Raw genomic sequence first — 17,255 nt, 5'->3', positions numbered from 1 at the left:
AAAGCTTAATTAACATTATTGTGTCTTCTTAACATTCTCAAAGCACTTAGGCCAGAGAGATGGTTGGGCTAAAGCAGTATAAAATGTCACCACTAAAGCAATGGTTTTCCACCTGTGCTCTGGGGAATCTCCAAGCTCTTGGAAGGAGCTCTGGTGTTTTACAAAAGAAAAATTTTAAATGCCTGGGGGAAATATTTTATAACTTTTTTCTGTTTTATATATTGAGGTGCAAGTAAAATTTCATTTTAAAAAATGAGTACCATCACTAAGAAAAGTGTGAAAATGTCTGTTCAAAAAAACCCTACCTTTTCTGTTCGAAAAGTTTCTTATGGCTCAGAAACTCTGTGGTTCTAAGTTATATATAATCACCACCATCCTCCACTTGATCCTCTTGCTAGAGAGTAAGCTATCATATTTTTCTTGCTTCATTAAGATTTCAACATCATGCAATGAAGAGAGAAATCTGTTTTTATTATTTACTAGAAAACTTATGCTTTCTCCTCAAATTGGTCCTTTATAGTTTATTCACTTTTTATTAATAAGGGAATAGAAAACATACATTTCCCTTCCTCCAAAAACTCCACCGAAAAAACTCCGCCGAAATGAAACTCCAAAAACTCCACCGAAATAAAAGTAAAGGAATAAAGAGGCATAAACAGAAAAAGACATACGTGAATAGAGACTACAACAGACCATATTTCAGTAACAGTATGGCAGACAGAAATAGGATGGATGGTAACTGAATTAGCAGAAGGGAAAAGCTGCCTGGGGATGGCAGAGGGGATGTAGGAACCAACAAGACATTGTCCAATTTGAAAACAACTCCAGAAAAGCCCAAGATATTGGCATCACCAGCAGTTTCTGAATTCAGGGGTAAGGTAGAGCTAAAAGTGAAAGAATTGATTGACAGTTTAATTAAAGAACAGCTGGACCCTTAGATCAACTTCTCCCACCTGTATAGTCTGGCAACTTCCCAACAGAAATTGGAAAGTTTTATTCTCTGGAGAAACAGATCCAGGGAGATTGTAGAGCTACTGGGCGAAAAATGGAAGGACTCATTGAGCACATCCAGGTGAACAAAACTCCCAAGATTCGGTGAAGGATTTACAGAGCTCATGGTTGGATCCATACATGAGCTCTCCCTTCCACCTTGAGATGATCCTTACTGAAAAAGAACACATTGTTCCTAAACCAGAAGAAGAGGTTGCACAGAAGAAAAGACATCCTAGAAGAGACTGAAGAAACAAAAACTTAGGGCCCGGGAACAAATGCTGCAAAAAAATAAACACAAATAAAAGCAGAGAAAAAAACAACTCAAGAAAGAAAATATAATCTTAGTAAATTATATGTGAACACACAGTGATAGTAATGTAATCCCTGAATATAAACCTAACCAAAAATTCTTATACAATTTTATGATATGGGGAGGCTGGGGATAGAAGTGGGTATCGGATATGATATAAGAAAGTTAAATCCTCCTGGAAGATGATAGTAAGTTCTTAAGATGTAGAAAGCAAGAACAGCAATATAAAACATTATTCAGATAAAAGGTGGTTGAAACATCTAAAAGAGTTGGAAAGTAACTGCCTCTGGGAGAGCCAAACTTGGGGACATGGGGAGGAGTGAGGCAAAGGATTACTGGTTTTCATTACAAGCCATATATATGGCACCATTTAACTTCGTATCACTCTACATGTATAAATCTACAAACAAGGACTTCCCTGGTGGCACAGTGGTTAAGAATCCGCCTGCCAATTCAGGGGACACGGGTTCGATCCCTGGTCCAGGAAGATCCCACATGCCGTGGAGCAACTAAGCCCGTGTGCCACAACTACTGAGCCTGCGCACCACAACTACTGAAGCCCGCACGCCTAGAGCCTGTGCTCCAGAGCAAGAGAAGCCACCGCAATGAGAAGCCCGCGCACCGCAACGAAAAGTAGCCCCTGCTCGCCGCAACTAGAGAAAGCCTGCACGCAGCAACGAAGACCCAGTGCAGCCAAAAATAAATTAATTGTTTTAAAATTTACAAATTAAATTTTGTGATTGACTCTGTGATCTCACAATTCCACATTCAAGGTTCAAGGCAGTTGTTTACTTTCCTTTACATTTGCGGCACCACTGAATTCAATAACGTTAATGAAAACTGAAAATCACAAGCAAATTATCAATACACTCGAGAAATATGGCATGGCACATCACAGACTGGAATGCATGCTCCACCCAGCAGGTCCTTGTGGAGAACCAAAGGTCCCTGTGTTGAGTAGCAGGAACATGGGTTGGTGGTTTTAAAATGCGAATTTAAAAGTTTTAATACTTTCCTTACAGTTTACTCTCCCTTCCCAAACTCACTCTGGCTACTCCTTTAGTTCATTGCATTTCATGTTCAATGCATTTTACTGGATTGGGAGAAATTTTGCATTCCTTTTCAGAAAATTTCACGTAAGATTTAAGGATAGCTACCTTCAAAACTAAGCAAATTGTTTAAAACAAGGGCAATGATTAACTTTAAGAAAAACACTGTTGTCTGAGACTGTTTCTAAGCAGTTAACTCCTCCCTACTCACAATCATGATGTCAGCAATGCACATTAGACTGTTTTGGGCCTTCAGTGCTCTGAATTTTCCTATTATGCTGAAGGGATTTCCATGAAGGGACCTAGAAATTGACAGAACCGTTGGTCACTCCTTGAGGGGCTGTCTCTATCTCTACCTTCTACAGGAAATGGTTATAAAAATCAAGAAATCCTTATAAAATGAATAATTTGCTTTCTAAATCCCTCCCTCTCAGACACATAACTTGCTTTTGTTTTTTGGAGGGTGAATGGCAAAGTGTGGTCTCCTGGGGGTTGAATGCCATGCAAACCAAAAGGAGTGCAAAATACTTTTCTCTCCAGCTGGCTGAGGTTAGCACATCCATGACATCTGCATGCTGCAACCAAAGCAGCCAGGATTTCTTTCAGATTGCAGCCAGGCTTGATCAAGCATTTATTGAGTGCCTAGTACGTGCTCATAACTCTACTGAACACTAGGCAGGACTGCAGGACTCACAGTCTTAAGACACAGGGCTTCCCGTGAACACCCATCTGGGACTATTCACAATTCAACAGTCCAATCCTCAGTTTTCTCCAATGACTCCCCCGGGGTCTTCACATACAAATTACACCTTCTCTAAAGCTCTTCTGCACATTGATATCAACTCAGCACACTGCCTGGTACAGAGTTATTACTTAATAAGTATGAATTACTGCTTTTTACCTGACATATGGCCATAAATATGTTATTTATATAAATTCATATATCAAGAGAGGGCATTCCTGACCACCAATCTAACATGGTAGCCTTCTCCCACCCCTCACTTTCTACTCCCCTGCCTTACATTTATTTTTCTTCATCTTTTTACTGAATGACTTTATACTATACACCATTGTCTTTCTCTTCCCACTGGAGTCGCATCACAACAACGGAGCACCAAGAGTGAAGGGATGGAAATGGCTCTCCCCAGGAGCAGGTGATAAGGAAATGCATTGCCTGCTGAGAACTTAAAAACAATACTTAAATCCGCAGAAAGTCAATCTGCTATTTATCATTATTACCACACACCACCAACTCAAAGAAAAATGCCTGGGTGCCCTGCAGGGCAGACTGTTTTCCACCACATTGCCCTTGGTAAACTATTAGCAGGTCCATCTGTTTTGTTCACTGTTGTACCCCATCACCCAATTACAGCATAAAAATAGTTGTTACTGAAAGTATTTTCTCCAGTTTTTCATGTGTATGATTCATGTCCTCCCACGCAGACATTCACTTAAGAGCATGTCTTAATACTGTGTGTGTGTGTGTGTGTGTGTGTGTGTGTGTGTGTGTGTATCTCCTGCATATTGCCCACTGGTGAGCACGTAGTAGGCACTTGATAAATACTTGACCAAGCTTGCATAGGGTTTGTACCCACTACCTGGAAGTTGGGATGGGAAAGGGCCTTGGCAGAAATGTCATCAGTGAATAAAGTAGCCCAAGAAAATCATTTCATGACAGGGCAATGGAAGCAAGAAAAGCAAGTTGCCACCCCTCCCCTTCGGCTCTATCTTGGCAAACTGCAAGAACCCTGACCCTCCCTCTTACCACTCTCCCCTGCTGCTTTAGAAATAGACAACCTTTATGGAGGACCTACTCTGGTCCAGGCACTGAGCTAACCCTTGCAGGTGTTGCTTCATCTAATCTCTGCTACCACCATGTGAAAAGGTACTATTACTGCCCCTACACCACAGGCAATGAAACCGAGGCTTGATGAGGTTAAGTAACATACCCGAGATTATTCATCTGGCATCTAGTCAAACTGGAGTAAAGTGATCTATCACCAGAGTTTATGCTCTAAAGAACACAATGTTTTCAATACAGATATTTAAATATCCTAATCGAATGAATTACTATGTCATTTCATTTTCTACAAAATCTTTAGAATCTAGAAGTCACTGGTAATGTTTGTGCCCAGGATTCTGTTTACATTTTCTCCTGCTGCATCCATTTGAACCCACAAATCAAACCGGTCAATGAACTCAGCCTTTAACAAGCTCATCTCATAGAATTATGTGGATTACCTCACTCCCTTTCGCAACATCACGGTAAAGAGTTTATCAGCCCCACTCTACTGGTGGCAGAAGTAAAACATGCAGCTGGTCATTGACGCCTAACTCATTTTTCCTTCCAACCTCAATAAGATATGTCCTAAGTGAAACCCAGAATATTAGATGCTTAAGCTCAACCATTAGAATGAAATGAAATGAAACCCGGAGTTGATTCCTCACGGACCTAATATGTCTCTAGGTTCCCCTCCTATGAAGTCACCCATTCGAACTTGTGATGAGCTGTCACCTCAATGTCTTCAGCTAGCTCCCTCTTACCCCATCTGCAGCACCTCAAGGCCAGCCTAAAGCTCGGTATACTGTCTAATTGCACTGAACACACTCAAACCAAACTGTATGATTTGGTCCGGGTCTTGGGAGGTGGTCGGGAAGGAGACATATGCACGTAACCTAAAGTAGGGCTTCTCAAACTATAATATGCCTGTGAATCCCATGGGGATCCTGTTAAAAATGCAGATTCCGATTCAGCATTTTGGGGGTGGGGCCTGAGGTGCTACAGTCGTAGCTCCCAGGCGATGCTGCTGCTGCTGCTACAACCTGGCCTGCAGTTTGAGTAAAGGAAGGAAACAGGTGAATCTCTGGGCATTTTTGAATGAAACAAACCTGTCTTGAAGATTCACTGGTGACTTTTCCAGAGCCTTCCTTCTTCTACACACACACACGGACACACACACACACTTCTTGTCCTTTTTCACTGCAACCTCCAGGAATTTATGCTTCCCCCTAAATCTCTAGCCTCCCGCCCTCCAGGCGGCACTCCATACCTGGACATTTCCCGGTGTGTCCAGCCCCCACAGCTCACCTAGCTCACCTGTGTGCCTAGTAGGTAACAGGCTGGCTAACCTAGGGGATCAGAGAGGACTTCTGCCCGCTCCTACTCCCCCTGGGCAGACAGCTGCCCTGGACTCCACCACACACGGAAATACAGGGTTAAGAGCAACTGTCAGACATCTTCCCGTCCTGACAGAACTGCCCCCGGTTCAACATACCAATTAGATTCACACGGAAGGATGAGAATGTCCTGATCAGCACATCCCAATGCTCATACGTGGGTACATGCTCCCAAAAGGGGGCCATGGCCACATAAGTTTGAGAACACTGCCTAACATTTCCCTTTCCCAGTTGCATATTAGCACATCAAAGGCCCTGAGAAGTCCTGCGGTAAAGAAATACATTTAATTTTGTTTAAGCCAGTGAGTCACATACTTATTTATTGCTGATCATGGAACTTTTTTTCCCACAGCATCTCGGGGGACCAGTTTTCCACAGAGCATTTAGGGACATCTGTTTCACAGAGCCAATAATTCCATTTTTTAATATCTTTGAGATTTGAAAATCTGCCTATGAGATTCAAATTTGCTCCTAGAAATTTTACAGCCTAATGTTCTCTTAAATCGCTTAAAGGGTTGTCATTGATACTTTTAAAAGGCACAATTCATGGGCAATATAGTAGAGAGGAAGTAACTCAGGCTTTGTAGTAAATTCATGTTTGAATCCCAACTCTGCTATTTATTAGCTGGGAGCCCCGGCAAGAAAACCTGCATCCCAGCGCTGCAAAAAGAGAGCCTGGTATTTAGAAATACTCAACACTTGGGGTATTTGAATACATTGTACAGATGCAATGATCACTGGACGAGCCCAACAAATCCATGGTCACGGACTGGGACTGTTTCCACTTGTTCTCTCTTGGATTTCTATTGCAGCTCCACTTAACTGCATGCACCTGAGCCATTTTTATCAGGAAATAGCAGCTTATCTGATCATAGGACTTTTCTTTAACGGGCCTGAACTCTGACAATCTTTGCAAACTATGGCTCAGGATCCATTCTGAGTCACACCTTTTGGCAGATAAATGTAGACCCACTTAATGTATTTCCCTGAGAGTCACGGAGTCTAAAACATCCCCTAAAACATCAATTAATCCAAAAGACAAATGTAGAAGAAAGGGCAGGTGTTCTAGAGCCAGGCACATTTTAATCCCAGCTTTGCCACTTATTGACATATGAAGAGTTACTTAACCTCTTTGCACTTCAGCCTCTTCATGTGTAAAATATGGGTAATACTGTGCCTATTTGGAAGAGTTGATAAGAGAATGAAATGTGTAAAATCAAATATGCAATTAAATGAGTAAATATGTAAAGTGCAAAGAACAATGCCTAATACTTAGTAAATACTCAACAGTATTAACTCCTTCCTCTACCTCACTTACAAATGCCAGACACCCACTCCCAAGGGTAGAGAGTGAATCTGATTGGGCAAACCATGTCGGAATCTCAGTAGCGATCGCCTATAGGGAGATATCTCTGGTCTTGCTGGAAAGACCATTATTATCATGGAGACTAAGATCACAGGATAGATTTCTGAACTCCCAGGTAGAAGGACAGCTCTTCGAATAAGACTTAACACTTGTTCACTTTTCCCTGCAAACAGCTAAAGTACTTTATGCCAGTTATAAAAGTGATCCAGATGATTAAACAGAACCCTGATGGAATCAGGTCTACCTTCTTTTGAGGAAAAGTCTTGTAGGGGACAGAAACTGACAACTTCTGGCAGGTTTTTTGTAGGCAGAGATGGTAAGGATATACCCATTGCCCACCCTTCTCACAGGAATTCATGGTAGCTGTGTGGATGGATTGAGAGGAATATGAAGGCAGGCACAAGGGTGATTAGTGCCTGGGTTCAGCCCATGCAGTGCCTGGAGCAGAAGAGCCAGCTCAGAGTGTGGGCTCAGACATGTGGCAACCCACCAGTTGTGTGTGTGTGTGTGTGTGTGTGTGTGTGTGTGTGTGTGTGTGTGTGTGTGTGTGTGTGTGTGTGTGTGTGTGTGTGTTTAACTAGCTTGCAAAATGTTGAGCCTCCCTTCTTCCCCACAGTCATTTTGGCAAGGATGTTTTTGTTGGCAAAGAGCAGCAAGAGCCAGGTACCAAAGTACCTGCAAATAGGTTTCCCCATTACTATTGAGATTCACATCTTGTTCCACTCTCTGTCTTTCATGAGGGAGAGAAGGAAGGGCATTTACAGAAATGTCAAGGTAGGCTCAATGACAGAATGGAGATGACAGAAGAGGGTCAGTGAACTTAAAGACAAATCAATAGAAATTATCCAGTATAAACAACAGAGAGGAAAAAAAAAGATTGAAAAAATTAACTGAGCCTCTGGGGCCTGTCTACCATATCAAAGATCTAACATTTGTATCATTGGAGTCCTAGACAGAGGAAAGAAAGACGTTGGTACAGAAACATAAATGTGAAGAAATAATGGCTAAAAACTTCCTAGAGGTAGTAAAAAACCAAAAATTTACAGATTAAAAAACTGAGCAAATCCCGAACAGTATAATCTCAAAGAAAATCATGCCCATATCCAGCCATGTTATAATAAAATTGCTTAAAACCAAAGATAAAACAATATCTTGCAAGTGGAGAAAAATGATATATTACATACAAGGGAACAATGATTCAAATAACTGCCTATTTCTCATCAGAAAACATAGAGGTTGGAAGACAGAAGACAGTGCTGAGAAAAAAAGAACTTAACTGAGGACTCTGAATCCACAATCATTCCTGAGGACTTTGGCATTCCTTTCACAGTAATAGATAAAAGAGGTAGACAAAAATCAGCAAGGCTATAGAAGACCGGAAAAACAATGTCAACCAACTTGACCTAATTAGCATTTATAGAACACTTGACCCAACAACAGCAGAACACACATTCTTTTCAAGTGCACATGGAACATTCACCAAGATAGACCATTTCCTGGGTCATAAAGCAAACCTTAACAAATTTAAAAGAATTAGAATTATATAGAGTATGTTCTCTGTCCATAATGGAATTAAACTACAAGTCAGTGACAGAAAAATACATGGAAAGTTCCCGAATATTTGGAAATTAACCCAATTCCAGCCACCCAGAGTTAAAGAGGATGTCTCAAGGAAAATTAGGAAATATTTTGAGCTGAAAGAAAATCAAAATATAGCATATCAAAAATTGAGGAAGGCAGCTAAAGCCATATGGAGAGGGAAATGTATAGCACTGAGTGATTAAATTAGAAAGCAAAGGATGACTTTAAATCAAGAACTAAGCTTCCACCTTAAGAAACGAAACAAAGAGGAGCGAACTAAACCCAAAGCAATCAGAAGGAAATAATGAGTAGAAATCAGTGAAATTGAAAACAAACACAATAGAGATCAATGAAACCAATAGATACTTATTTGAAAAGGTCAACAAAACTTATACATTTCTAAAGAGACTAATTAAAAGAGAGAGAGAGAGAGAGGAAAGTGATTACCAATATAAGAAACAGAAGAGAATACCAGTACAGACTCCTTAGAGCCTGTAAAAGCCTATAAAAGCATAATAAATACTACAACAACTCTTTGCCTATAAGTTTGACAATGAAATGGATCAATTCCCTGGGGAAAAAAGAAAACAAGCTACCAAAACTTATTTAAGCAGAAAGAGATAACATAAATAGTCCTGAATTTATTGGATAAACTTAATTCATAGTAAGGTCTTCCAACAAAGAAAGCTACAGGCACAGAAGATTTCATGGTGAATTCTATCAAACATTTAAGGAAAAAATAAATCCAATTCCACACAATTCACCCAGAGAATTTAAAAGGAGAAAACACTTCCCAACTAATTTTAGAAGTCTATCAATATCCTGATATCAAAACCATAAAAATACAGTATAAGAAAACTGGAGACCAATAGATGGAAAATCCTCAAAGTAATTTTAGCAAATTGAATCCGGCTATACATAAAAAGATAATACTTTAAAACTAACTGAGGTTTATCCCAGGAATACAAGGTTGGTTCAATATTCAAAAATTAGCAAAGTAATCCACCATAATAACAGACAGGGGAAACAAACATATGATCATATTAATAAATACAGAAATAACATTTGACAAAATTCAAGAGCCATTCATGTTAAAATAATTCTCAGCAAACTAGGAGTAGAAGAGAATCTCCTTGACCTAATAAAGGGCATTACAAAAAAATCTTATAGCTGAATCATACATAATAATAAAAAATTGAGTGACTGCCCTCTAAGATCAGGGACAAGACAAGGATGTCTGATCTCTCTATTTCCCTATTCAGCATCATAGCCAAAGTTCTACCCAGTTCAATAAGGCAAGAAAAAATACTCAAAGGCATACAGTTTTGAAAGAAAGACATACAACTGTTCCAGTGTGCAGAAGACATGATTGTCAAGATATAAAAAGCCAAGAAATCTACAAAAAGCTCTTAAACTAGTAAATGGCTTCATTAAGATTTCAGGGCCTGGGAATTCCCTGGTGGCCCAGTGGTTAGGACTCGGCCCTTTCACTGCCGGGGCCCAGGTTTGATCCCTGGTCGGGGAACTAAAATCCCTCAAGCCATGTGGCCAGACCAAATAAAAAAATTTTTTTTTTAATTTAAAAAATTAAAAAAAAAAGATTACAGGACCTAAGCCCAAAATATAAAAACCAGTAATAGTTCTGTATACTGGCAATGAATGATTGGGAATTAAATTTGAAAAAAATTTAAAAACCACTATTACTTACAATAACTCAAAGAAAAACATGAAACATTTAGGTGTAGATCTAAAGAAAATATATACAAGATTTGTATGCTAAAATTGTAAAATGCTGATGAAAAAAAGCAAAGAAGGCCTAAATAAATGGAGAGGTATACTACGTTCAGGATTGGAAGACTCAATTTTGTAAAGATGTCGATTTTCCCCAAATGGATCTCTATACTTAATACAATCCTAATCTATACCTCAGCAGCACTGTATAGATATAAACAAGCTGATTTTAATATTTATGTGAGAAGTCAAAGGAATCAGAATAACCAAAACAATTTTACAAAAGAAGACAAATTTGGAGAACTTACACTATATGGCTTTAAGACTTATGATAAAAGTACAGTAGTCAAGATAATGTGGTACTGACAAAATAACAGATATATAGATCAGTGGAACAGAATAAAGAGTTTAGATATAGATCCACACAAATATGGTCGTCTGATTTTTTACAACAGTGTAAAGACAGTTCAATAGAGAAAGGTTATCCAGCAAGGGATTCTGAAAGTAACTGGACATCTATACACAAAGAAATTAATCTCAACTTATATCTCAAAACTTATATGGAAATTAATGCAAAATGGATCATAGACCTAAATGTAAAACTATACTTTTAGAAGGAAACAGGAGAAAATCCTTGGGAACTTAAATTAGGCAATATCTATATTTCTTAGATATAAAGAACAAACCACATAAGAAAAATTTGATCTATTGGATATCATCAAAATTTAAAACTTCTGCTCTGGGAAAGACATTGTTAAGAGAATGAAAACATAAGTTATAGACTTGGAGAAAGTATTCATAGATCACATACCCAATAAAGTTCTTATATCCAGAATACTTAAAGAATTTTCTAAACTCAAAAATAAGAAAACTTTAATTTTTTAAAATGGGCAAAAAATTTGAAAAAAGACTTCACCAAAGAAAACGTACGAATGGCAAACAAGCACATGAAATAAGGCTCAACATCATTCGTTGATAGGAAAATGCAAATTAAAACAAAATGAGATACCACTATACGCTTATTAGAATATATAGCTAGTGGTAATGTAAAATGGTATGGCCACTCTAGAAAATTTGGCAATTTTTATAAAGTTAAGCTTCCGCTTAAAACATGACCCAGCAGACTATCCAAGGTATTACCCTAGAGAAATTAAAACTCTTGATCACACAAACACCTGTGCATGAATATTTATAGAAATTATTCATAATTGCCAAAAACTGGAAATAATCAAAACGTCCTTGAATGAGTGACTGGATAAACAAACTCTGTTACAACAATCCAACAGAATTTTTCTCAGCAATAAAAAATGAGCAAAGACATTATGCTTAGTGAGAGAAACTGGACTTATAATTATATATACCATATGAATTCATTTATGTGACATTCCAGAAAAAGCAAAACTATAAGGACAGAGAAAAGATCAGTGGTCACCAGAGGTTAGGGGTGTGTGTTGGGTTTGACCACAAAGTGGAAATGTAGGGGGGACGTTTCAGGTGAGGGAACTGTTGTGTGTGGTAATCATGGCAGTAGTTGTACAACTCTATAAATTTGTCCAAACTCACAAAACCATACACAAGACAAAAATGGAATTTTATTGCATGTAAGTTTTTTAAAAGAAAGCTGACATGGCTATATTAATATTAGAAAATAAGAGCGGAAATCAATGACATGGAAAACAGAAAAACAATTAAGAATATAAATTTAACCAAAAGCCAGTTCTTTAAAAGGTTGGGAAAACTGATAAACCTCTTGCTAGATTGATCAAGAAAAAAAAAAGACATGAACTACTGACATCAAGAGCAACACTTGTTGTTCACTATAGATTTTACAGACATTAAAAGTATAAAAAGGAAATATGATGAACAACTTTATGCCAGTAAATTCAGAAATATACAAATTCATTGAAAGATATAAACTGCCTAAGTTGATAACTACTAATTGATAACCTGAATAGCCCCATATCTATTAATGATATTGAATTGGAAGGTGAGGGCTTTCAGATTAAAACTAAATAAAACAAAAATAAACAAACAAAAAACTCCAGGCCTAGCTGGCTTCACTGGTGAAATCTGCCAAAGATTTATAAAAGAAATAAGACCAACTCTACTCAAGCTCTTCTGGAAAACAGAAAAGAAGGAAGCACTTCCCAGTTCATTTAATTATTTTATAATTTTAAAAACACCAGATGGAGGGACTTCCCTGGTGGTGCAGTGGTTAAGAATCCACCTGCCAATGCAGGGAACATGGGTTCAATCCCTGGTCTGGGAAGATCCCACATGCCACGGAGCAACTAAGCCCACGAGCCACAACTACTGAGCCTGCGCTCTAGAGCCCATGAACCACAACTACTGAAGCCCGTGTGCCTAGAGCCCGTGCTCCACAGCAAGAGAAGCCACCACACCGCAACGAAGCATAGCCCCCGCTCGCTACAACTAGAGAAAGCCCGCGTACAGCAGCGAAGACCCAACACAGCCAAACATAAATAATAAATAAATAAATTTATATTAAAAAAAGTCAAACATTAAAAAAAAAAACGACCAAATGGAGAGCAGTGCCCTCATTACTTACAAGGCCGCCAAATCAAAATCATTGCCCAAGAATTCCTCCAGCAGACTTGTATCCAGCGTCGGGTTCCCCAGAGTGCCACTGGCCCCTTGAGCTGCAAAGGCAAATTGAAAATCTTGAGATTCATGAATTTTTCAGAATGGCTAATCGCTAAAATTTCAAAGCAACTAAATGGCATAATGCATTTATTGACAGTGTGGCCTTTCTTCCATTCAAATATTTCCTTCAGAAATCTTTTTAGATGTTACCCTCCTCGAGCAGCCTTCCCTGACTGTCCAAGGCAGGTTTAGGTGCTTTTTTATGTGCATTCATTAACACCATGTACTTTGCCTTATACACTATTATAATTGCTTGCTTTTGTGTTTATTCCTCTATCTAATATCTTTAAGGGCGAGGACTGTGTCTTTCTTATTGTATCTATGCTATGAAAAAGGCAGCAATTAACATTTATTGGCTAGCTGGCTGGCTGGCTGGATGAATGGATAGACTGATGATTGGCATGTTGGTCTGACAGATTACTTCCAGTTAAGTTCAACAAGAAGTTCAATATCTTGCTTCACATTTTTGTTAGACTTCCCAAAATGCAACACAATAGTTCTGTCCTTTTTCTTGATTTACAAAATGAAAATAAGCTTATTGGTTTCTTTCTGACCAGAACAAAGACACCAGAATTTTTAAAGAATATAAAATACAGGGACTTCCCTGGTGGTCCAGTGGCTAAGACTCTGCGCTCCCAATGCAGGGGGCCCAGGTTCGATTCCTGGTCAGGGAACTAGATCCCACATGCCGCAACTAAGAGTTCACATGCTGCAACTAAAGATCCTGCATGCTGCAACTAAGACCTGGTGCAGCCAAATAAATAAATAAATATATAAATAACAAAAAAAGAATATAAAATATAAAAATATGCTATAAAGAAGACAAAACAATCTTTCTTTGCAGATAACATGACTCTATACCTAGAAAATTCAAGAGAAACAACTGACGATTAGAAATGATCAGAAAAGTCAATAAAATAAATGGTTAAAGTTAAATATAAAAACTAATTACTTTTGTATGTATAAAAAATAACCAGTCAAAAATTCAGATAAATATAATGAAAAAAAAAGAAGATTCCATTCAAAATAACAAAAAGCCTAAAATATCTAAACATATATTTAGGGACAACATATCTTTTTAGAAAGCTAATAAACTCTATGAAGGGTCATAAGAAGAGATTTCAATAAATGGAAAGAACTTCATTGTTCTTAGACTGAAAGATTCAATATTGCAAAGCTTTTACTAGACATTATTTATGATGTCTGCCAAATACACAGTCATTTTCTGAGAACTTTCCCCTTATAAAAACAGTCTCCTGCAACCTTTACAGGCACTTGAATCAGAAAGAAAAAATCCATTGGTTGGCCAGTGACCACTTCAGTTATTTCTCCCAAAATTTAAACTAATAAACTTTAAAGCTGGTGGTTGAGATTAAGTCACCTAATAGCTAAGGCAGAGGACAGGAGTGATAGTCTAAATATTTCTGCCAGGTCCTTTACCCAGGTCCTTCATGATTTTTTACCCTTAATAAGGCTGGTTGTTCCCCTTCTACTCTAATTACATGACAAAGTCCTGTATACATCCAATAAACCCTTTTGAATTGGTTTGTATGTTATCTGAAATCAAATAATCCTCAAGGAAAATGTTCTGAAGTTCATCTGGAAAAATAAATACATAAAAATGACCAGAAAAATGAGGGAGGAAGGGGGTAAATAAGTACTGAGAAACACACAAGTGAACACATCAAAGGAACACAAACAAGTCCAGGATATATCAAGAAATATTACATATATATGGAACATATATTTTATACTTATATAAATATTATATATATATACACACACACGATAGATGCATGATAAGCATATCCTTTGACACTAGTGAGGAAAGATTCATTATTCAATAAATGTTGTGGGGAAAATTGATTATATATTTGGGAGAAAAAAAACCTGGATCATTTTCCTGCTTCCACACCAAATCTGCAGATAGATCAAAGATTTCAACATAAATAAATGAAACCATAGAAAGAAAACATCAGTGACTATTCTTATGATCTTGACATAAAGAAGGTTTTCCCAAGCATGGCATGAAAGCCAAAAACTATTTTTAAAAAAAGATTGATAAAATTTTACTTTATCCTTTTTTTGAGGGGAGAAGAATGTTTCACATTTTACTTTGAAATAATTTCTATCCTAAAGAGAAGCTACAGGGTTTCCCTGGTGGCGCAGTGGTTGAGAGTCCGCCTGCCGATGCAGGGCACACGGGTTTGTGCCCCAGTCTGGGAAGATCCCACATGCCGCGGAGCGACTGGGCCCGTGAGCCATGGCCGCTGTGCCTGCGTGTCCGGATCCTGTGCTCCGCGACGGGAGAGGCCACAACAGTGAGAGGCCCGCGTACCGCCAAAAAAAAAAAAAAAAAAAAAAAAGAGAAGCTATAAGAATACAAAGGAAGTCTTCACTCATATTCATCATTATTAACATTGTGCTACATTTGCATTATTCTTTCTGTCTCTGTCTTGTCTCTCTGTCTCTCTTTCTCTCTCTCTCTCTCTCTCTCTCTCTCACACACACACACACACACAAAACACAGTGATACACACCTACCTATACATACCATTCTGAACCATTTGAGAACAAGTGCCTTTACCCATGAATACTTCAGTATATATTCTTAGGTACAAAAACATTATCTTCACAACCACAGTTAAATTATCAAAATCTGAAAACTTAACATTGACACAGTTTTATTGTACAATCTACATTCCATATTCAAATCTTGCCAATTGTCTCAATAACGTCATTTATAGCATTTTTTTCTGGTCCAGAATTTAATCCAGTATAACATAGTACATGTAGCTGTCATGCCCCTTTAGATTTTTTTTTGAAGTGTGTAGGCTAACTGTTTTACAGAACGTCTCTCAATTCTTGTTTGCCTCATATTTTCTCAAGGTTAAATTCAAGTTTTGTATGTTTGGCAAGAATATTACACAAATGATATTATGTCTCTCTTAGTGCCTTATATCAGGAGGATCATAGTGTCTCATTATTGATGTTAATTTTCATCCCTTGGTTAAGGTACTATCTGCCAACTTTCTCCACTATAAAGTTACTACTATTCTTTTTGTAATTTGTGGCAAGATACTTTGAGATTGTGCAAATATTTTGTTCCGCATTAAATTTTTATCTAATAGTTTTAGTATCCATTGGTGATCATAAGCATTTTAATCCGTGAAAAAAGTTAAAGACCAAGTGAGGAATATTTTCAATATACATGAAAAAGAGTAAATATCCATAATATCCAAAATGTTCTTTCAAATCAATAAGGTAACAGCTACACCCCAACAGAAAACAGTAAAGGGCTTTAAAAGGCAGTTCATAAAATAAAAAATCAAATTGGTTAATAAATGCACAAAACATGTTAAACATTAGTAAGAAACAGAATTTAAAATATGAGAAAATTTTCTTTTTGCCTACCAAATTGGCATATATTCAATGAATTAATAAAATCCATTGTTAATGCTGATGGAAATAAGATAACCCTCTTATGCACTGCTGATAGGAGTATATATTAAATAATCTGTCTGAAAAGTGTTTAGCATATGTTTCCAAAAAAAAAGAATGTGCATGTATACTTTGATCCAGAAATTCCACTTAATACACTTACGATAATACACTTAATAACAGAAAATTGAGAATAAATGACCCTTTTTTTTTTTAACATCTTTATTGGAGTATAACTGCTTTACAATGGTGTGTTAGTTTCTGCTGTATAACAAAGTGAATCAGCTATATGTATACATATATCCCCATATCCCCTTCCTCTTGCGTCTCCCTCCCACCTTCCCTATCCCACCCTTCTAGTGGGACACAAAGCACCGAAATGACCTCCCTGTGCTATGCAGCTGCTTCCCACTAGCTATCTATTTTACATTTGGTAGTGTATATATGTCAATGCCACTCTCCCACTTCGTCCCAGCTTACCCTTCCCCCTCCCTGTGTCCTCAAGTCCATTCTCTACATCTGCATCTTTGAGAATAAATGACCATTAACTGACATTCATTCAATGAAATATCAATACTCTGCAGCCATTTAATAAATTCTACAGCGTTTCAAGAGAAGGTGGCTTGCAAAATCTTATACCCACCCAATTTGTTTTTAAACGTAAAGGCAACAGACAATTCCAAAATTTAAAAGTTCAGGGTATAAAGCCCCCATGACTTCCTCTTGAAAATAATTCCTTGACAGTGAAATTCAGCCAAGCAAAACATGAATCAAAATAAAGAACTCAGAAATTTAGAAATCAAAGAGGAAAAACTATGATGAACAGTGAATTCATATAAATATAGGATTTAAACTGAATACCTGAGGGAATTATGGTTGCAGATCAAAATGTAAAAGTAATAAACCCTTAAAAAGGAAAAAATATCAGCAACAAAGATTAGAA

The 17,255-nt window shown here is 37.7% G+C and overlaps 1 protein-coding gene across 1 annotated transcript in view; it reads right to left on the bottom strand.

Annotated features, from left to right (window-relative positions):
• The window catches only part of MYRFL (myelin regulatory factor like), a 115,496-nt gene that overhangs the window by 69,445 nt on the left and 28,796 nt on the right, over positions 1-17,255 (bottom strand). Inside the window, exon 2 of the mRNA XM_089921584.1 lies at positions 12,777-12,888. Within this exon, the coding sequence (XP_089777710.1) occupies positions 12,777-12,888 (112 nt within the window). The remainder of the gene's footprint in view (positions 1-12,776; positions 12,889-17,255) is intronic.

This window comes from Delphinapterus leucas, chromosome 11 (genome assembly GCF_059928025.1).
Source record: "Delphinapterus leucas isolate spDelLeu-1000000601 "Yukka" chromosome 11, BTC_Dleu_Yukka2, whole genome shotgun sequence".
NCBI lineage: Eukaryota > Metazoa > Chordata > Mammalia > Artiodactyla > Monodontidae > Delphinapterus > Delphinapterus leucas.
Note: the sequence above shows the minus strand (reverse complement) of the source record. Positions and strands in the feature narration are given on the sequence as shown.